The sequence below is a fragment of the Microcaecilia unicolor genome, chromosome 1 (genome assembly GCF_901765095.1).
Source record: "Microcaecilia unicolor chromosome 1, aMicUni1.1, whole genome shotgun sequence".
Lineage (NCBI taxonomy): Eukaryota > Metazoa > Chordata > Amphibia > Gymnophiona > Siphonopidae > Microcaecilia > Microcaecilia unicolor.
In genome coordinates this window covers 565,830,629-565,854,184 of record NC_044031.1, presented here as the reverse complement: position 1 = coordinate 565,854,184, position 23,556 = coordinate 565,830,629, and the positions used below count along the sequence as shown (strand labels likewise).

General features: G+C 45.3%; 1 protein-coding gene across 1 annotated transcript in view; it reads left to right on the top strand.

The window, feature by feature from the left end:
• Positions 1 to 23,556, top strand: part of CSMD3 (CUB and Sushi multiple domains 3) — a 2,043,988-nt gene that overhangs the window by 1,966,529 nt on the left and 53,903 nt on the right. The window contains exon 65 of the mRNA XM_030189879.1: positions 4,968 to 5,147. Within this exon, the coding sequence (XP_030045739.1) occupies positions 4,968 to 5,147 (180 nt within the window). The remainder of the gene's footprint in view (positions 1 to 4,967; positions 5,148 to 23,556) is intronic.

Sequence of the window (23,556 nt, the reverse complement as noted above, 5' to 3'; positions counted from 1 at the left end):
CTCAGGAAAGAGAACTTTGGATGATGGTGTCTGAGGATCTGCAGGTTAAGAAACAATGCAACAAGGCAGCAGCCATGGACAGAAGGATGCTAGGCTGCATAGAGAGAGGAATAACCAGTAGAAGAAAGGAGGTGTTGATGCCCCTGTACAAGTCTTTTTTGTGTTCGGTTTTTGAGGCTGTATCTTGCTAAAGATGTAAAAAGACTGGAAGCGGTGCAAAGAAAAGCTACAAAATGGTATGAAATTTGTGCTGCAAACCGTAGAAGGAGAGACTTGCCGACCTAAACATGTATACCTTGGCGGAAAAGAGAAACAGGGGTGACATGATACAGACTTTCAAATATTTGAAAGATATTAATCTGCAAACAAACCTTTTCCAGAGATGGGAAGGTGGTAAAACTAGAGGACATTAATTGAGGTTGAAGGGGGTCAGACTCAGGAGTAATGTCAGGAAGTATTTTTTCACAGAAAGGGTAGTGGATACATGGAATGCTCTCCCGTGGGAGGTGGAGAAGATGAAAATAGTAATGGAATTCAAACATGTGTGGGATAAATACAAAGGAATTCTGTTTAGAAGAAATGGATCCACGGAATTTTAGTGGAGATTGTGTGGCAACACAGGTAATTGGGAAGCAAAACCAGTGCTGGGCAGACTTCTATGGTATACGCCCTGATTGTGACTGAAAAGATATGGAAGGGCTGGAGTGTAAATTTTAAGGGGCGTCAACGTTAACTTCAGAACTTTTAGTTCAAGAACAGTACTGGGCAGACTCACAGTCTGTGCCCTGAGAACGGCATAGATTAATCAAACTTGGGTACATATAAAGTATCACATAGCATGTAAAATGAGTTTATCTTGTTGGGCAGACTGGATGGACAGTACAGGTCTTTTTATCTGCCATCATTTGCTATGTTATTATGTTGCTAACGTGTTTCAGACAGAGATTCCTTTGATTAATACCTGCAGACCAAGTCAGAAGACATCATTAATATTGCAGACTGATCTGATTTGAAAGAACTTTTTACTGGACTAAAGATTCCATTTCCTGCTAGTGCAGTTGTTGAACACCTCTTTAGCTGTGCTGGATTAATGACTCAGAAGCACATGAGTGACAGTTATTTTCAAAATTTTTGTTTTACTAAAAGCAATGTGGATTGAATTGCAGAGTGGTAAAGTTGTTAGGATAAAAATGTTAACTATACTTGCATTCATTGTAGTTGTGGTACTTTTACTTTTTACTCAAAAAGTATTATATTGGGCAAAACTTTTTTTTACTTTTTACTTAAATACATTTTTTTTAAATATTTTTCATTATACTTTTATTTTTTACTTGTATTTAAGCACTTTGACCTAGTACTTTAAACAACACTGCAAATCTCCTACCAGGAACTAGAATACTAGCCATCTCTGCAGTTTACGAACTGTTACCAAGCCATATCATGTGAAAGCACACTCACACAGTGGCCTCTGCATACCAACCTGTAGTACAGCACCACCCCTTATTCTCCAGTACAGCTTCCTCAACACCACTGCACTACCTTGGCCTTACGCAGTGCTGTTACATCAGATGTGTTTGGAATTATCCTTACATAGCTGTCCTCCCTGTGTGCAACATCACTCCCAACTGCGCTCATGTGATCCTAACAATTTTGATCCCTCTGACAACGTATTTTCCAAACCTGTCTCCTTTTTGGAACACACATCTCTTCAGGTTCAACTGGATATCCTCACATTACCTGATGGCAGGGTGACTGCACCACATCTACCCACAATGGCAGTTTCTATCATGAGGGTTATTCAAGTTTCATTTCAACTCATATAAGCACAGTAACCAGGGCAATGAATTTGCACAGTGCTGTGAACAGTCATGGGACAGTCATGTGAAATCATCATCTGGTGCTGGGAGATTACAACCTCAACACCAGTCCTGTTATGGATAGAGAATGAAGATCCACTCACCTCATACCATAAGATATAATGAGTCCAATAACTGCTTTGTTTTCCTTTTCACAGATGAGCTGAAGGCTGTTACCTCCCTATAGATCTTAATGCAAGCCCTACCCAAACCTCATCAGAAAGATGAGGAGAAATAATGGATTGAGAAGGGGGAGGATAAGTCCAAGGAATCAAAAATGATAGCAGGGGAAGAACCCACTGCTTCTCCACCATCCTCAACAATACCACTACATGATCAACAAACCCCCCTCTGCACCTCCACCTCTTGTTACTGTATGTCCCATCATTCTGCCCACCCATGCCTCATCCCTCAGCTGTGCAACCCCCAAAGTAGTTCAACCCAGCTCAGATAGTAATAGTCCTCAAGGACTCAGATGAAGAACCTTTCCTCCCACAGCAATCCTCATTTCCTCCACCCAGTGCTGCTAATCCTCCATCTCCTGTGGAACCTGCAGCTGCAGATTCATCATAGGATACAGATGCCCCTTTAGGGCATTGGTAGATAACATAGGCCTGAATCAGGAGGACATAAACCTCATAGAGGACAGGATGAAGAGGGCAAAAGTTGGGTAATGTATCCACTCGCCTCCACCTACCCTCCTCTCCTCTTTCCTCTACACATTAATTGATTTGTTTGCTTTATTGTTTGTCTACTAGATTGTAAGCTCTTTGAGCAGGGACTGTTTTTCTTCTATGTTTGTGCAGCGCTGCGTACACTTTGTAGCGCTCTAGAAATGCTAAATAGTAGTAGTAGTAGTAGCCTTAGAGCAGGGTTTACAATCTTAGTCCTGGAAGGGAGCAAACCAGTTGGGTTTTCAGGATTTCCCCAATGAATATGCATGAGATCTATTTGCATGCACTGTCCCCATTGTATACAAATAGATCTCATGCATATTTACTGGATAAATCCTGTATATCCGACCTGGCAAAGGCTGAGGTTGGACACCCCATCTTAGATCATGCTGGAATCCTATGAAATCCTTACTATGTGATCTAGCTCTCCTTAGGGTTGCCTTTCTACCATGCTCCTACACACTATCTCCTACACTACTAATCCTTAAGCCCCTCCATTATCTTGTTTGTGGTTCTAATAAAAATAAAAATGTATTTGTGGCATCTCTTGTGTATTGTCTGTTTATTTCTCACACACTTGTGTCCCACTACCTCACACAGTCCCCTCTTCTTATCATCACCTGTGATGGTGGAGCAATAGGGCGTTTCATGGAAAGGCAAGCACAATATAACTCTGGTGAGTACTATGTGCTACAATGGACCCCAGTCATCTTCCTCCTACATCACAGCACACAAGGCCAACAATTGTGTCAGAGCCATTCTAGTGCTCCAGTTCTGGAGATGGTTAATCACATATGAACCCAGTCATAATGCAACAAACCCAATTTGTTCCATTTTAACCTGTCCCCATGAGCAGACAGAGCGAGAATAGAGATACTGATGGGTGGAACAGCCATTGCCACGTTTGCTGCTGGAATTTTGGACTTTTTGCAAAACTACTACAATTGGATTTAGATGTCATATCGAAAGTGCCCCTCTAAGTGTAAGTTTTGAATTTCTTTAAGAACAGGAAAGTATATAGCTAAAAAAATAAAACTGAGAAACGGTTACCGGATCAAATGTGGATCTAATCAGTAACTTCTACAACTCAGTTAATATTAGAAAGCCACCAGATGGTTCATGAAATATTGTCTCTGAAATATAACAGGATATGAACCATCATTAATTAGCAACTTTATCAGCAGTCCCTCTAGAGCATGTTTAGTGAGTTACCTTTTCATTATTAGAGTGGTCCATCTAGTTCAGGACTGAAGCATGTTGACAGGAAGTGCAGAGAGTAGAGAGTGGCACTGTAATCATTACTGCAGTAATATCTTGGTTACCATGGTAATTACCACGGTAATGGGAAGTTTTTTAAAATTATGCAGTACTACTGCAGTAACAATAAGATGTTATGTGGTAGTACCACAGGAGCGGAGACCGCCGTTACTTTATCCCTGCGGTAATTGTGATAAAGATCCGGCTGCCCAGCTCTATCCCTCCGCCCTGCTTCCGAACCTACCTTAACTCACCATGGTGGTCTTTTGGCTTCTTTGGGGATATGAAAGAAGCACACGCTTTCCTGCCCGCTGCTGGTGCTCTGCCCGGTACAGGCCACCTCTTCAAAATAATAGCAAACACTATTGAAAACAAATTATTATTAGAAATAAGGGACTGCCTATGTGCAGTCCATCTGTAAAAAGTCTAAAGCTATTCCAGTTGGACTGACAGCTTTTTTATTTACTTGAAAGCTTCCCATATCTAGATGTATATCATGAAATAAAATTCAATATCACTAAAACAGCTTAAAAATTATTGTAGCTGATAGAAACAGTAGTAATAAACTGTATTTTAAGTTAAATTTTCTACACTGTTCTATAGAAATTTAAGTGAGGATATCCTGTTTCCTGATAGGTTTATCTTAACTGTTGTTGTAATCTGCCTTGGGAAGCCTGGTGTTATAACGATGGAATATATTGCAATTAAATGGAAATAAAATTAAACTCCAATGTTGTAATATTAGTACTATTAATAGCATTATATATGGATTATTTTAACTATATTGGGGTCAATTTTCAAAGCTTTCAACAGGAAGATGTGGGGATGAAAATTAAGACTGCGAGGATGATGAGGGGACAGAGATGAAGAGTGCAGTGACAGTGAGGGGATGAAGTTAGCAGTCTGCTTGACTGCAGGGATGGGAAAAAAGTTTTGGTTGCGGGGAGGAAATGGGGACAAATGTTTGTCCCTGTGTCACTCTCTAGTAGAGAGACTAACTCTGTTTCTCTCCATAAGGTTCCTTTTCTGTAGATATATGGACTGCTTCACTTTCAAGTTCTACCAGTCTTATATGAGCTCTAATTTTCTTTGCATAAAGAATTTTTAATGATTCTAATCATTTGCTTTAGGAGTGCTGTATTTAAATCTAACATACTGATGTCTCATAATTTTCTTGTAGCTCACAGTTGCAAACAACCAGAAACACCAGTACATGCAAATGTTGTTGGAATGGACCTTCCTTTACTTGGCTACACATTGATCTACACCTGCCAGCCCGGTTTCTTCTTGGCAGGAGGAACTGAACACAGAGTATGCAGATCTGATAACACTTGGAGTGGAAAAGTCCCTGTATGTGAAGGTAAAAATAAACAACACCGTAAATATCTAGACAGATAATTTTTTTGTCATTAAACATAGAAATTTGCCAGAGAAAATTATGATATTTCTCTTGCATTTTTTTTATTTTCTCAGCATTAGATATTTTACAGCACACCAGCAGATCCATATCTAATCTAACAATCTTGTTTTATATTTTAAAGTGGGTACAAATCATTTTAGATGTAAACCATGTAAGTTTAAGACAGCTGGATTCAACATTTCAGCTTGATTTGAGGAGTGGTGTAATGGTTAGTGCACCAGGCTTTGATCCTGGCATCCTGCATTCAATTAAGGCCATGTTTACTAAGCCATGCTAGGGGCGTGCTAGTGTTTTTAGCACACACTAACGATTAATGTGCTAAATGCTAAGTCATCCATAGGAACATATGGGCAACTCTAGCATTTAGCGTGCGCTAATTTTAGTGTGTGCTAAAAACGCTAGTGTACCTTAGTAAACCGGACCCTTAACCCTCCAGTGCCTCAGGTACAAAAACTGAGATTCTGAGCCCTCTAGGGGCAAAGAAAGTACCTGCTTATAATGTGCAATTGTCCTCTGCCTTGAGCATGATAGTTAAGCGTATTATAAATGCCAGAATCAAATTAAATTTTTTAAAGCTGGTTTGCCAACCCGTTAAGGGGACCTTTTACCTAATGACAGTAAAAAGGGCACCGTGATGATGCAGGGCACGCAGGTTTGATGCTCGCCAAGTCCTGCTTTTACTGCCACCGGTAAAAGGTTGTGGGTTTCCTCTTTTTTAAAAGGAAATGGCCATGCAGCTCTTTCCCGGAGGAGTCCTTATCTAGGAGGCTGTTAAGGGCTCCCACGGGAGCCTGGCAGAAACTGTGTAGCATGGTTTACCGCTGTTCATGCAGTAGGGGTTGGAATGACCTCTGGACTCCCCTAGGATGTTGTCTGTAGAGACAAATTGCCATGCAGAAAGCCCACAGTAGACTTGCAGTGCTTTGGCAAAAGGGCCCCTAAGTGAGACAATTCAGTAAAGACAATGCAGTTTTACACTATTCTGCAGTGTCAAAGAAAATAGATGGCATTGAACCAGTAGAAGCTATTTGCATGTCATATTAATTACACTTATAGTCATAGACACAACAAGAATTATTGTATCCTCTTTCATTGTTTAATTTTTTAAAGTTAAACTTATCCTGGTTGCTTTAGGAATGAAGGCATCAGAGCAGACATGGTGATGATAGCAAGGAAGACTTTATTGGTAAATAAAATAATTAAAAACAAAAGGCGTTCTGTTTTTTATTATTGTGTTTACCAATAAAGTCTTCCTTGCTATCAGGCGGACATCTGCGCATCTGTGCTAATTGCAACAGTGACAGTTCATGTAAAGTAAAGTACTATGTGTTAATTGCAATGCACTGTCTACACCCATTTCCTACCCATAACCCAGCCATTTTCTACCCCATAATAAGATATACAGGTAGGAAATGAATTAATGTGTATTGTCATGCCAGTGCGATTACAGTTACCCCAGTTGTCTGCCAACATCATTCAGTAACTTATGTGCTAACTTCTTAGCATACTTTACTGAAAGATTGATTTGATTTAGTGATTTCATATATTGCTTTTGACAATTAGTATTAAAGCATTTTCAATTGAATAATATATAGTTAAATATACAATACATCTTATGAACTAAAAAATATCAACAACATATCTACATACAACTCTAAAATATGATAATATACTTCCTGATCCAAATCTTCAGTATATTACAGAACTCAGAAATCTCTGAAGGCATTTTCAAAAATCCAGGTTTTCAAAATTTTACAGAATGTGGAAGAACTGGATAAATTGCTAAAAATAGTGGGTAGAATTCGGTAAAGATTGTCCAACACAACTAAAGGACCTATTCCAAGAAGAGGACAATCTAGCCAATTTTAATGATGAAGATTGTAACATGCAAAAAAACATTGCTGTCCTTGTTTAATCAGCTTATCTGGAAGATATTTAGGAAACCCCAACCATAAAGTCTTAAAGACCAAGCAAAGCAATTTAAATGTGATGCTGGCTGAAATGGACAATCAGTGCAGGTCTCTTAAAATAGGAGTAATAAGATCTGATCTCCTAAGCTGATTTCCTTTTTATTATTACTACTCTCATATACAATTCTAATAGAGCACTGAACTCACTGCTTTTTTGGTTCATTCTAGAATAGGGGTGGGCAACCTTTATACACAGAGGGCAACATGAATGTTAGTACTATACATGCCACAGGGATCTGTACTGGGACCGATGTTATTTAACATATTAATAAATGATCTGGAAATTGGAATGACGAGTGAGGTGGTTAAATTTGTGGATGACACAAAACTATTCAAAGTTGTCAAAACGCATGTGGATTATGAAGAATTGCAGGAAGGCTTTAGGAAACTGGAAGGCTGGGCATCCAAATGGCAGATGAAATTTAATGTAGACAAATGCAAAGTAATGCACATTGGGAAGAATAATTTGAATCATAGTTATCTAATGCAAGGGTCCATGTGCAGTATCACAGCTCCAACAGATCCTTTACCTTCAGGTATACTTAAGACGTTTCTGCCCACATTTATTCCATTTATTCATTCTATTGTAACTGGCTCTCTCACTTCAGGTTAAGTGCCAGAAGATCTAAACTAGCAATAATAAGACCAAAAATCAAAGATAAAAAGGATCATTTTCAGATCCAACCATTTATCGGCCAATTGCAAATTTACTATTTTTGTCCCAAATCATTGAAAATACTGTTTTTTCATAGCTTTCTGAATTTATAGTCAATATTAATGCTTTACATCCAAATCAAACTGGTTTCCAATGCCATCATAGTACAGAAACAGCATTATTAGGTATCACCACTCTCATTCACACCTATCTAGAAAAAAATTGAAATCAGTTCTTTTAATTTCGCTTGATCTCTCTGCAGCCTTTGACTTGATAGATCATTTTCTCCTTCTTCAAAGACTACATGATGTAGAAATAACAGACCCAGCACTTGATTGGTTTAGTCCATTCCTAGAAATAGGCAATATGCAGTTTCTACTAGCAATACTACCATAGAATTATTTACAGTTGACTGTGGAGTTCCCCAAGGATCAATATTATGCCCAATACTCTTCAGTATATCTCTTTCACCTTTTCTAACACTGGCTCAGAGTCAAGGTCTGCATACGTTTATATATGCAGACAATATCAACATTTTATACCCCTTCTGCCCCGCAGAAAAACAAGAATTCTCCGAGGACAAGCAGGCTGCTTGTTCTCACTGATGGGTGACGTCCACGGCAGCCCCTCCAATCGGAAACTTCACTAGCAAAGTCCTTTGCTAGCCCTCGCGCGCCCGCGCGCACCGCGCATGCGCGGCCGTCTTCCCGCCCGAAACCGGCTCGAGCCGGCCAGTCTTCTTTTGTCCGCACTCGGTACGGTCGTGTTTTCGCCGTGTCGAGCCCCGGAAAGTCGACCTCGCGCGTCCAATTTGTTTTGAACGTGTTTTTTTCCTTCGGGAAAGCTTTGTCCTAGTCGGGAAGTGCTACGGAAACCCCCCGCCGGGTTTCGTGTAAATCCTCCCCGTACTTCCAGCTTTTTTGCCCCGGTAAGTTTTCTTTCGTCGTCGGGGTAGGCCTCTTTTCGGCCTCGGTCGAGATTTTTTCTCCCTCTAAATTTGGTGCTTCAAATTTCGCCATTTCGGCTTTTGATTTCGCCGGCGTGATTTTTCCGCCCATGACATCGAAGCCTTCCAGCGGCTTCAAGAAGTGCACCCAGTGCGCCCGGGTTATCTCGCTCACTGATCGACACTCGTCGTGTCTTCAGTGTCTGGGGGCCGAGCACCGCCCTCAGAACTGCAGTCTGTGTTCCCTGCTTCAAAGGCGGACTCAGGTAGCGAGACTAGCCCAGTGGAACGTGTTGTTCTCGGGCTCTTCGTCGGCATCGGCACCGGGATCTTCGAGTGCATCGACGTCGTCAGCGTCCAGACCATCTTCCTCGGCCGCCCCTGCATCGAGTGCATCGAGGCATCGGGCCTCTGCATCGGCGCCGAGACATCGGATAGCTGCATCGACGTCGGTGGTACCAGGACCTCGTCTGCTGATGTCGTCGGACGGTGGTGCATCGGGTGGAGTGCAGGTGAGGGCTGTCCATTCCCCTGCTGGTGGCGGTGAGCCCTCGGGTGGGTCTCCGCCTACCCTGAGGGCTCCTGCGGTACAGCCCCCCCGAGATCGACCTTCTTCTGTCTCGGCCCCGAGGAAGCGACGGATGGATTCGACGTCCTCCTCGTCGGTGCCGGGGAGCTCCGGTGACATGCTTCGGAAGAAATCGAAGAAGCATCGACACCGGTCTCCTCCCCGTGTCGGCACCGAGAGCTCTGGGTCGCCGAGGGATTCGGCACCCAGCAGGCATCGGCACCGAGAGGACCGCTCACCCTCTGTTCAGGAGGTGTCGATGCGCTCCGCTCTGGACAGCCCGGAACAGCCTCCACGCCCGGAACAGGTACTGACGTCGACGCCTGCATCGACCTCTCAGCCTTTCTCTGCAGCCGCTCTAAACGAGAGCCTCCGGGCCGTTCTCCCAGAGATTCTGGGAGAGCTGTTGCGCCCTACCCCTCCGGTACCGGCGGTGCTTGCGCCACCGGTACCGTCGAGCGTGGCGCCGGCTGGCCCATCGCCCAGGTTGAGGTCCCCGACGTCGGTACCGCGTGCGGTACCGACCGCGGCCACCTCCCAGGAAGGCTCCCCGACTACGTCGGCGGAGGGAGCTTCGCCGATGCGGGCGAGGGAGTCTACCTCTCGACGCCCCCATCGTGGACGGGGTTCCACGGAGTCGAGCAGGGCGAGGTTGCAGACACAGGTCCGTGAACTTGTGTCTGACACCGAGGGTGAGGCCTCGTGGGAGGAAGAGGAAGATCCCAGATATTTCTCTGACGAGGAGTCTGAGGGTCTTCCGTCTGATCCCACTCCCTCTCCTGAGAGACAGCTTTCTCCTCCCGAGAGTCTGTCTTTTGCCTCCTTTGTCCGGGAGATGTCTACGGCCATCCCCTTCCCGGTGGTTGTGGAGGACGAGCCCAGGGCTGAAATGTTTGAGCTCCTGGACTATCCTTCTCCACCTAAGGAAGCGTCCACTGTTCCCTTGCACCATGTCCTGAAGAAGACATTGCTTGCGAACTGGACCAAGCCATTAACTAATCCCCACATTCCCAAGAAGATCGAGTCCCAGTACCGGATCCATGGGGACCCAGAGCTGATGCGCACTCAGTTGCCTCATGACTCTGGAGTTGTGGATTTGGCCCTAAAGAAGGCTAAGAGTTCTAGGGAACATGCTTCGGCGCCCCCGGGCAAGGACGCTAGAACCTTAGACTCCTTTGGGAGGAAGGCCTACCATTCCTCTATGCTCGTGTCCAAGATCCAGTCTTACCAGCTCTACACGAGCATACACATGCGGAATAATGTGCGGCAGTTGGCGGGCTTGGTTGATGCTCTTCCCCCTGAGCAAGCCAAGCCTTTTCAGGAGGTGGTCAGGCAGCTGAAGGCGTGCAGAAAATTCCTGGCCAGAGGAGTTTATGACACTTTTGATGTTGCGTCCAGGGCCGCTGCTCAAGGTGTGGTGATGCGCAGGCTCTCATGGCTGCGTGCCGCCGACCTGGAGAATAGAATCCAGCAGCGGATTACGGACTTGCCTTGCCGTGCGGATAACATTTTTGGCGAAAAAGTCGAGCAGGTGGTAGAGTCTCTCCACCAGCGGGACACCGCATTCGACAAGTTCGCCCGCCGGCAGCCTTCAGCTTCTACCTCTACAGGTAGACGATTTTTCGGGGGAAGGAAGACTGTTCCCTATACTTCTGGCAAGCGTAGGTACAATCCTCCTTCCCGACAGCCTGCGGCCCAGGCTAAGCCCCAGCGCGCTCGCTCTCGTCAGCAGCGTGCGAATCAGCAAGGCCCCGCGGCTCCCCAGCAAAAGCAAGGGGCGAGCTTTTGACTGGCTCCAGCAGAGCATAGCCGACATCCAAGTGTCAGTGCCGGGCGACCTGCCTGTCGGAGGGAGGTTGAAAGCTTTTCACCAAAGGTGGCCTCTTATAACCTCCGATCAGTGGGTTCTCCAAATAGTCCGGCAAGGATACACCCTCAATTTGGCCTCTCAACCTCCAAATTGTCCACCGGGAGCTCAGTCCTACAGCTTCCAGCACAAGCAGGTACTTGCAGAGGAACTCTCCGCCCTTCTCAGCGCCAATGCGGTCGAGCCCGTGCCATCCGGGCAAGAAGGGCTGGGGTTCTATTCCAGGTACTTCCTTGTGGAAAAGAAAACAGGGGGGATGCGTCCCATCCTAGACCTAAGGGCCCTGAACAAATATCTCGTAAAAGAAAAGTTCAGGATGCTTTCCCTGGGCACCCTTCTCCCCATGATTCAGCAAAACGATTGGCTATGCTCTCTGGACTTGAAGGATGCCTACACACACATCCCGATACTGCCAGCTCACAGACAGTATCTGCGATTTCAGCTGGGCGCACGCCACTTCCAGTACTGTGTGCTACCCTTTGGGCTCGCCTCTGCGCCCAGGGTGTTCACAAAGTGCCTAGCTGTGGTAGCAGCGGCGCTTCGCAGGCTGGGGGTGCACGTGTTCCCATATCTCGACGATTGGCTGGTGAAGAACACATCCGAGGCAGGAGCCCTGCAGTCCATGCAGATGACTATTCGCCTCCTGGAGCTACTGGGGTTTGTGATAAATTACCCAAAGTCCCATCTTCTCCCAGTGCAGAAACTCGAATTCATCGGAGCCCTGCTGGATTCTCGGACGGCTCGCGCCTATCTCCCAGAGGCGAGGGCCAACAACTTGTTGTCCCTCGTCTCGCGGGTGCGAGCGTCCCAGCAGATCACAGCTCGGCAGATGTTGAGATTGCTGGGCCACATGGCTTCCACAGTTCATGTGACTCCCATGGCCCGCCTTCACATGAGATCTGCTCAATGGACCCTAGCCTCCCAGTGGTATCAGGCCGCCGGGGGTCTAGAGGACGTGATCCACCTGTCCACGAGTTTTCTCGAATCCCTGTATTGGTGGACGATTTGCTCCAATTTGACTCTGGGACGTCCCTTCCAAATTCCTCAGCCTCAAAAAGTGCTGACCACGGATGCGTCTCTCCTGGGATGGGGAGCTCATGTCGATGGGCTTCACACCCAAGGAAGGTGGTCCCTCCAAGAAAGCGATCTACAGATCAATCTTCTGGAGTTGCGAGCGATCTGGAACGCTCTGAAGGCTTTCAGAGATCGGCTGTCCCACCAAATTATCCAAATTCAGACAGACAATCAGGTTGCCATGTACTATGTCAACAAGCAGGGGGGCACCGGATCTCGCCCCCTGTGTCAGGAAGCCGTCAGCATGTGGCTCTGGGCTCGCCGTCAAGGCATGGTGCTCCAAGCCACATATCTGGCGGGCGTAAACAACAGTCTGGCCGACAGGTTGAGCAGGATTATGCAACCTCACGAGTGGTCGCTCAATTCCCGTGTGGTGCGACAGATCTTCCAGGCGTGGGGCACCCCCCTGGTGGATCTCTTCGCATCTCAAGTGAACCACAAGGTCCCTCAGTTCTGTTCCAGGCTTCAGGCCCACGGCAGACTGGCGTCGGATGCCTTCCTCCTGGATTGGGGGGAAGGTCTGCTGTATGCTTATCCTCCCATTCCTCTGGTGGGGAAGACTTTGTTGAAACTCAAGCAAGACCGAGGCACCATGATTCTGATTGCTCCCTTTTGGCCGCGTCAGATCTGGTTCCCTCTTCTTCTGGAGTTATCCTCCGAAGAACCGTGGAGATTGGAGTGTTTTCCGACCCTCATCACGCAGGACGAAGGGGCTCTGCTGCATCCCAACCTCCAGTCCCTGGCTCTCACGGCCTGGATGTTGAGGGCGTAGACTTTGCCTCTTTGGGTCTGCCAGAGGGTGTCTCCCGCATCTTGCTTGCTTCCAGGAAAGACTCCACTAAGAGAAGTTACTTCTTTCATTGGAGGAGGTTTGCCGTCTGGTGTGACAGCAAGGCCCTAGATCCTCGCTCTTGTCCTACACAGACCCTGCTTGAATACCTTCTCCACTTGTCTGAGTCTGGTCTGAAGACCAACTCCGTAAGGGTTCACCTTAGTGCAATCAGTGCATACCATTACCAAGTGGAAGGTAAGCCGATCTCAGGACAGCCTTTAGTTGTTCGCTTCATGAGAGGTTTGCTTTTGTCAAAGCCCCCTGTCAAGCCTCCTACAGTGTCATGGGATCTCAATGTCGTTCTCACCCAGCTGATGAAACCTCCTTTCGAGCCACTGAATTCCTGCCATCCGAAGTACTTGACCTGGAAGGTCATTTTCTTGGTGGCAGTTACCTCGGCTCGTAGAGTCAGTGAGCTTCAGGCCCTGGTAGCCCAGGCCCCTTACACCAAATTTCATCACAACAGAGTAGTCCTCCGCACTCACCCTAAGTTTCTGCCAAAGGTTGTGTCGGAGTTCCATCTGAACCAGTCAATTGTCTTGCCAACATTCTTTCCCCGTCCTCATTCCTGCCCTGCTGAACGTCAGCTGCACACATTGGACTGCAAGAGAGCATTGGCCTTCTATCTGGAGCGGACACAGCCCCACAGACAGTCCGCCCAATTGTTTGTTTCTTTTGATCCCAACAAGAGGGGAGTGGCTGTAGGGAAACGCACCATATCCAATTGGCTAGCAGATTGCATTTCCTTCACTTACGCCCAGGCTGGGCTGGCTCTTGAGGGTCATGTCACGGCTCATAATGTTAGAGCCATGGCAGCGTCGGTAGCCCACTTGAAGTCAGCCACCATGGAGGAAATTTGCAAAGCTGCGACGTGGTCATCTGTCCACACATTCACATCTCATTACTGCCTGCAGCAGGATACCCGACGTGACAGTCGGTTCGGGCAGTCAGTTCTTCAGAACCTGTTTGGGCTTTAGGATCCAACTCCACCCCCCGAGGGCCCTGTTTGTTCTGTTCCAGGCTACACTCTCAGTTAGTTGGTAAATTTTTTAGGTCAATCTCAGTTATGTCCTCGCCGTTGCGAGGCCCAATTGACCAATGTTGTTGTTTTGAGTGAGCCTGGGGGCTAGGGATACCCCATCAGTGAGAACAAGCAGCCTGCTTGTCCTCGGAGAAAGCGAATGCTACATACCTGTAGAAGGTATTCTCCGAGGACAGCAGGCTGATTGTTCTCACAAAACCCGCCCGCCTCCCCTTTGGAGTTCTGTCTTCCCTTGAAGTGTATTGTCTTGCTACATACTGGACTGGCCGGCTCGAGCCGGTTTCGGGCGGGAAGACGGCCGCGCATGCGCGGTGCGCGCGGGCGCGCGAGGGCTAGCAAAGGACTTTGCTAGTGAAGTTTCCGATTGGAGGGGCTGCCGTGGACGTCACCCATCAGTGAGAACAATCAGCCTGCTGTCCTCGGAGAATACCTTCTACAGGTATGTAGCATTCGCTATCTCTGATGTTAATCAGAAACTGAATGGGCAGTGTTGGCATTAGCACATGGCAGCCACTCAAGCGGCTTAGTAAATGGGAGGGGGGGGGGTTGTTTTTCCAATATACAAAAGAGGGCATGGGCACTGTATAGTATAGTATAGATGACATTAGCAGAATTGCAATCAGAATGATGAGAGAGCCTATATTCACGGCCAGTCACCACATTCCTGAATGAAGAGATTTCCAGTGCATGTGGGCACACACTGCAAGACCCACACTTGTGATGTCCTGATTGGGTTTCTTCTGCATGTTCTGATGAAAGGTTAAGGAGGTTTGATGGAGCAAGAATTTTTTTAAAAGTCCTCTCCCGAGTATACACCAAAATGAAATGTTTATCTCTGAAGCATTTGTGTCTTTCTAAGATATCTCAATGATGTTTAATAGAGCTTTGTATCTGGCTTGCTAAATGAGAAAATCTGAGCATGCATACAATGTCTGGTGTTTGATGTTCATTCTTAAGTAATGCTTAGGTAATGTTTCTTGGTCCTCACTTGTAGCCTTTAAAATAGCCTTTTTCAGTGTGGTCTATGGGACACCCCCTAATTTTAAATCTATGTGCCATGATGCTGGACTGTTTATTAAAATCCTCACAATCAGAACATACACTCAGTTGCAAAACTTGGCAGAGAGGTAAATTTTTCTTCAGATTGTATTGATAGTAACTATTAAAATGCAGAAATGCATTATGATTGGTAAGCTTTCTGTAAAGGGATGTAGTAAAATGGTAGTAATCTTTTTGAATAAGTAAATCCAAGAAGTTTATTTCTGATTCGTGATACTGAATTTTAACATTTAGGTTATAATCCTGGGTATTAAGCATTGTGAAAAAACTGTTCAATGTATCAATATCGCCTCTCCAAATCAAAAAGATGCTATCAATGTACCTTTTGAATAATGCCACATGTTCTTTGTATGGATGGTCTTCTAAAAATGTCTTCTCAAAACTGGCAACACACAAGTTTGCCAAATCGGGGGGCCATAGTAGCCCCCTTAGTGGTCCCTTTAACTTGATGATAAAAAAAACATGTTGAAAACAAAAGTAGTTATTGGTAAGGGCGATACTGTCTAATGTAAGAATCAGCCAATTATGGATGTGTTTATATATGAGAGTTTCTCCTATGATTTGGAGGGTCTTTAGTTGAGGAATATTGGTATAAAGTGCATCAGTGTGAAGGATTACCATGAGTGTATCTGTAAGATCTCTATCAAATTCTTGTAACAAATTAATCATATGCAAAAAGTTTTGAATATATGATGGAATTAATGGCACATAGGATCTGAAAAATAGTCTACAAAAGCTGACAGTGGCTTCAAAACAGCCGTTTCCAACTAGAGATTTATCTTTCCAATGCAAACACACCCAAAGGTCTTAATATGGATATATATTATACACCTTTTATTTATGTTCCTTAATGTGCCGTACCACACCACAAGATAATACAAAGATTCGTTTTTCAAATGAAAACATTCAGACCTAAAGGTTTTAACATAGACACAGATTATAAACCATTTATTTAGGCTTCTTAATATGCACTTCAACAATGACTAAGTTTTTTTTTTTTTGGGGGGGGGGAGGGGTTCATACAGTTGTTTTTCTTCTAGTTGTAATTTTTTACAGTGGTCTTCATTTTGTTTCTATAATTCACATATATACATACGTATTCACTGTTCACCTTATTCTCAGGGTTATGTTTAAACACCTCAGAGGTGTTAATATACAGGAGGCAAGCCATTTTCAAATTAAGTAAAATTCTGGGCTGAGAGGGCATAGGATAAAGTTATGAGGAAATAGGCTTAGGAGGAATCTAAGAAAAAACTATTTCACGGAAAGTGTGGTAGATGCATGGAAAGGCCTCCCAGTGGAGGTTGTGGAGATGAAGACTGTGCCAGAATTTAAGAAAGCGTGGGACAGGCATGTGGGATCCCTTAGAAAAAGGAGGAGTTAGTGGTTACTGAGGAAGAGCAGCCTGGATGGGCCATGTGGTCCTTATCTGTCGTCATGTTTCTACTAGAATATGTTTAGAATAGTATACTGTCAAAAGGGTAAGCAATAGGTGGCATTGCATCATTTATATTATATTATTCAGTGTGTTCATGTGTTATGAATTGAAATAAATAGGTGTCTGTATAAAGCAATTTTCTGTTTGAGACACATTATTTTCCATTCAGTATATTTATTTCACAGTTTTTTTTTTCACACACAATGTACATCCTGTCTGCATTACCAAGATGTACATTCTATATGCATCATGTCTATACCTCTATTTAGTAAATGGCACTTTTTTCAATGTCCTGGTCGTTTGGCCCTGCCCAGCGCATCCCAGGATGCACTGGGCAGGGCATCACCATTTTGATAACGCATCCAGCAGAAGGAGGAAAATTCCTAGTCCCCCCTCCTTCAAGGTAGGAGGGGGCTGGGGGGGTCAACCACTAAACCACCAGGGTTAGGCTAGTCTTTGGGGAGAGGATTCTTACCAGGGATCCCACTGGATCATCAGGGTTTTATTTATTTTCGAGGGGTAGGAGTCTGAGGTCCACCAGACCTCCAGACCCTTACATGTTTGGGTGGGTGGGGGTCTGGGGTTCACCATACCACCAGGGCCTTTGGCATTTAGGGGGATGGAGGTTTGGGGTCCACCAGACCACAAGGTTTGGCAGGTCATGGCTTTTCTCTGCTTTGTCTGGGCATGTGCTCAAGAGCCTTTGAGCACATGCTGTGGCACAATTCTCTCTCAGAACTCGAAACAGCTCCCTAATCTTCAATGCTGACATTGCGCCTAAATGTGCACGTCATTATCACTGAGCATTATGGAGCTGTGTTGTGACCTTGTACTGAGCAGTGCCAGAGTTTTGAGCATCTGCCTCATAGTGTCACTATGGGAGAGAAAGCAATGCCTCTCTGCTGTCTACATAGGATAAATAGTCCAGTCCTTAAGAAAAAAGGTGAAATGGACACATCTGCTTAGAAATGGAAACATTCAAAAAAACAGTAGGGGGACATTTCAACTTTCCAGAAGACTCTTTAACTGACCTTAAGGTTTCAGTACTCCTACAAAGGAACTTCAGAGGAAACTACTGAACTGAAACTCATAAAAATGTTTGACACCATCACCCTAGGCTTCAATAGAGCCAATGGGTTTATGGCACACTACAGGTGTGAATAGTCTTAATTACTTTGAGATCACCTGGTCTTTCTTCTCACCCACAATAGCTATCAATTAACTAAACTATGTAACCATTATGTCTCCCTTTCCACACTCTGAGTTGCCAACTCTGTGGTTTTCCCAAAGAATTGGGAGGGTTTTTTAAGCATCCTGTGGGAAGTTTTGTAATGGTTGCGGGTTGTGAATTTTTCAGCTACTTTCTTGGCTGTGTGCACGTTTTCAGAGGCCGAGACGGTGGGTTCTAGCCCTATCTTTGCCCCCCCCCCCCCCATTGATCTAATGTGGAGCTGGAATAAGGCTTGATGCTGCACCAAGCCTCATTCTGGCTTCAAATTTGACCAACAGGTGAGGTGGGTGATGAGGTCATCATCAGCTGTGTGCTACAGCTCTGGTGCTACAGTATATATATGAGCTCGAGCGGGAGTAGGAGAAGAAATGAGGTGAGCAGCAGCACTCGTGACATGATAGCCAGGATTGAGGAGGAGGCAGAGTGAGCACAGCACAGGTGAGGCAGTAGAGTGGTGGGGGGGGGGGATGCAATCCCCCCACTCCTCACATAGCTATTTTTGGGCTACTTTCCAGCATGAGTTGGGCTTGAAAAGTTTTCACCGTCTGGCAATTCTGTCTGCCCTGCATTTTACAATTATTATTATTATATATATTTTTTTTTTGCATCCCTCTCCCTCCCCAGTTCATTTTTCTATATACTGAAGGTAATCATGTCCTGAGCAAAGCTGACTCTGGTCCTTGAAGGCTCAAGAAATTGGTTAGTCCATGTCAATCTTAATACACCAAACTAACAGAGCTATCCTTTTTAGAAATTACTGTTGGTATAGATGGACAGACTGGATAGACATTATTTTCTCTGTTTCTCAATGGGATTTATGTTCAATATGGCTTCAGTAAGCAGGAGAGGCTTAAACCATATTGAGTATGGTTTAAGCCTCTTCTGTCTGACTGAGCTAGTCAGCTAACAATATTCAGAAGCAGTTAACTGGGCTGAATATCAGTTCTAACAGCCCATGCAGAATCTAGGCAGTGCTGAAGCGATCCATGGACAGATTGAGGGAGGAACTAACATTTATACAGGCATGGTTCATATTCAGTGCCAATTTCCACATAGATATACAGGCAGAACTGCACAAAAAGCTGTCCACTTACATAGCTATGTAGGTGTCAGCACTGAATATCATCCAGCATCTGGATAGAGGGTCCTTCATTAATGTCATAGGTCCTCCACCCCCCCCCCCCCCCCGCCACTCCTATTCCCCTGATCACCTTTGATTTTCCCTGATTCCATTCTTCCCCTCCAATCTACCTTCTAACACCCCTAAATCTGATTCTCCCAATCTCCCTTCCAAGCCCCCCCTCCCAATCCAAAGAAAAAAAACACACCCCACTTTGGAATTAACCATGTTACTTTTTTTTTTGGGGGGGGGGGTGTTTAGCACATAGTTTTTGGTTCTCAATTTAGGAGTAAGCATTCAGGGGTCAGTACTAAATGATAAATAGCACCAATATTCAGAGCTATCCACCTGTCTATAGTCATTAAAGCAGGACCATATAAATAGCTGTCCTGAATTAAATGGCTAACAGCTTTCTAAGTTTAGGATTGTATAGTCAACAGTTCCACTTAGAGGGGTATTTACAAAAATGTGGTGCAATAATGCATTTCACCACAGTGGTATTTATGGGGGTAATTATTAAGATGCTTTACAGACCTAACGTGTGTTATTTGCCCCTTTAGGACTAGATCCTGTATATGGCCCCTGAAAAATTGGCACCAAAAATATTTCCGCCTAGGCGTATTCTATAAACCATGCCTAGAATACGACTAGCTGGTTTATATAATACACCTAGCGGCCATGCCTGCACCTAACTCTAGGTGCATTCATTTACGCCAAGTGTGAATACCGGTGCTTAAGTTAGGCGCAGAGCTGGTGTATTCTATAACTGCATGCGTAGATTTTTGGATGCCTATGGTCCACCCATTCCACACACATGGCCACGCCCCCTTTTGGCAGTGCACATTAGAGTTTATACGCACCAATTTACAGAATATGTCTAGCAAGTTGTGCATGTAAATTCTAATTAATGCCAATTAGTATCAGTAATTGCTTGTTAAGTGGCAATTATAGGTGCTGATTGGCTAGTTAAGTAATTAATTTGCATGCACATCCAGAATACAACCGGATCTGCACACACAATTTCAGTCACATTATATAGAATCCGGGGGCTGATGAGTGTTAAAGGGCAATAATGTACATTAAATTATTATAGTACACAATAATATTAGGTACAGTGGCATATGTAGTAATGAGATGCAAAGCATGCAAATTCATGCAAAACACCTTATTACTATGGAAATTAAATAATGTGGCTTATAATGAGCATCAGAAGCCATGGTATTCCTGGAAAATACCACTAGCTTAAAGCATGGTCAGGAGAATCAAGATGCAAAGTCATGGTCTGATGCTCCTGGCTAGTTCTTAAAGTGGTTTGCACTCAGTATCAGGAGCTATCCCCTCCCCTTAGTGCAACCCTGATTCACATCCTTCCTTGATGACACCCTCCCCCAGTGGTGTGCTGGTAAATTTTTAACAACAGGCTCTCTCCCCGGTCCACCTCGGCGCCCCCCCCCCCCCCCCCCAAATTGCAGAGCTGGCTATAGCCGGGGGGGGGGGGGGGCAATGCATTACTCTCTCCAGGAAAAAACTATTAAATGATCCCAGGTTCCAATCTAATTCATGTTTAATGTGGGATAAAATGCCATAAATAAGTAAATAAATATAAACTTTTAATGTTGAGCACCTGATTCTCAAGGTGAACATATTCCAAACACTATAATGAAAATAAAATGACTTTTTTTCTACCTTTGTTGTCTGGTGACTGTTTTTCTGCTCATGCTGGCCCAGTATCCGATTCTGCTGGTATCTGTCATCTTAACTCCGTTTCCGGGGCTTCCTTTCCATTTATTTCTTTCCTCCTTTCTTCTTCATTTCTGGTCCTCAGCTTCTGCCTATTTACTCCATCCATTTGCAGTTATTTTCCTCTCTTCCTTTTCCCTCTTCTCATCTCATTCCTCACTCTTCCCTCCCCGCCACCCATATCCAGCATTTCTTCTCTCTCCCTTCCCTCTCCTCCACCCATGTCCAGCAACCCTCCTCTCCCTTGCCCTCCATCCACCCACCCATGTCCAGCAACCCTCCTCTCCCCTGCCCTCCATGCACCCATGTCCAGCAACCCTCCTCTCCCCTGCCCTCTATCCACCCACCCATGTCCAGCAGCCGTGCTCTCCCCTGCCCTCCATCCACCCACCCATGTCCAGCAACCCTCCTCTCCCCTCCATCCACCAATGTCCAGCGACCCTCCTCTCCCCTCCATCCACCCATGTCCAGCAACCCTCCTCTCCCCACCATCTACCCATGTCCAGCGACCCTCCTCTCCCTCTGCCCTCCATCCACCCATGTCCAGCAATCCTCCTCTCCCCTCCATCCACCCATGTCCAGCAACCCTCCTCTCCCCCCTGCCCTCCTCTCCATCCACCCACCCACCCATGTCCAGCAACCCTCCTCTCCCCTGCCCTCCATCCACCCACCCATGTCCAGCAATCCTCGTCTCCCCCTGCCCTCCTCTCCGCCATCTTCCAGCCCTCTCCGCTCCCCTGGTCGTCCATCTTCCATCTGCCCTCTGCTCCCCGATAGTAGCCCTGCTGGTTTCCTTTCTGCGCTGCCGCCGCCGCCGCCGCCGCCCTGCCTTTAAAAATTTTATTTTCCCTCGAGGCGCGCCAGTGTTGAAGCGAAGGCAGCAGGCTCAGCTCGGTTCCTGCCTTCATTCCGTTCCTTCACATCATGGCTCCGCCCTTGCCTGACGTATTTCCTGTTTGCGCAAGGGCGGAGCCATGATGTGAAGGAAGGCAGACGGAAGATGGATTAGCGGGGCGGGGGAGCAGAGGCGAGCCGGCTTGCACGGGCCAACAACCGGCTCGCAAGATGCCAGTAAATTTAACAAACGGCTCTTGCGAGACGGTGCGAGCCGGCTCCAGCACACCACTGCCCTCCCCCTTCTAAACACCAAGAGAGTAACTAACTATTGATTATGAGCTAACACAGGTTATTCACTCCTGCAGAAAATGAAGACACGATAAAAGCTCGACTTTTACCGCACCTTAATAAATATCTCCCTACCATGGTACTGCAGGTTACAAAATTGCATTGCTGAATCTGGGAACATTATTCTGGCTGCAATAATGCAGATAGTAGGCCTCAGGTCAGGCTTGCTAGCTCTTAAAGGAGATGTCTAAAAATAATGAACTCTAGTCCCCCTACCCCTTCAGCATCTTTCTTATCCTCATAAGGCCCTCTGTATCACACTCAGCATCTTTATCACACCCTGACATATTGGAGCAAAAATGTATTATTATAATGTTTCAAATGAACGTATCTGGCTGTTAAATAAGACATTGTTCACTCCAGGACATCTGAAATCTGCTCATTCATCCAACTCAGCACCTGTTTCATATTCAAATTGTGTCAGGGATTAGCATTTCCTCTTCAGTCCTATTCATCCTCAAAAATGGGTCAGATGCTAATTCCTTACACAGTTTGAGTATAAAACCAGTGCCAAACAGAATGAATGAGCAGGTTCCAGCTGACCTGGAGTGAACAAAGTTTTATTTAACAGCCAGTTAAGTTCCTTTTGAACAATTATAATAATACTTTTTTTTTTTTTTTGCATGATCTTGATTTGATATGATGAACACAAAATAAGTTAATAGGAATATAGCAACATAGTAAATGGCAGATAAAGAACTGCATGGTCCATCCAGTCTGCCCATTAAGGTGGCCAGAGCTGAATCTGGCACTCTGCACAGGTTCCATTTCTTCTTGATTAAATATTGGTATACTTTGAGGGGCACTTTCGATATGACATCTAAATCCAACTTTGGATGTTTTGTGCAAAACGTCCAAAATCTGAATAGGAAATAGGTCATTTTCAAAAAATATATATATATATTTTTAAAATACTGTTACGAACAAGGTTTTGTGCTTTGGATGTTTTGTTTTTTTGGTCCATTTAAATAATAATAATAATAATAACAAATAAGTGCAAAATGTAGAGATTTATGTCACTGGTATGTAGGAGGAGCCAGCATTTTTAGTAGACTGGTCCCCCAGACATCCCAGGAGAGCAATGGGGCACCCTAGAGGGCACTTCTGTGCAGTTCATGAAAATGCTCCCAGGTGCACATCTCACCTTTGCTTCCTTATCTTGTCCTTGTCCCTTGAACCCTCCAAAACTCACCTAAACCACACTGTTTCCAACTGTATACTACTAAAATGCCTTTGTGGGTGAAGAGGGCACCTATTTGTGGGTGCAATGGGGTTTTGGTGAGTTTGGGAGGGGTCACAGTTTCCACTACAAGTGTAACAGGTAGAAGGAGATAGAGACCTGGGTCCCCCACTGTGAACTGCACTGACCACTACACTACTCCAGGGACCTGCATGCTGCTCTAATAGACCTGACTTTAACATCTGAGGATGTCATAGAGGCTGGCAAGTCATATTTGTGTTTATATTTTCAGGGGGTGGGAGAGGGTCAGTGACCACACGGGGGTATTGGGGAGTTACCCCTGATTCCCGCTAGTGGTCATCTGGTCATTCAGGGCACCTTTTTTTGTGCCTTATTCATTCTAAAAACAAGTCTAGACCAAAGCGTCTTGGTTTTAGTCCTG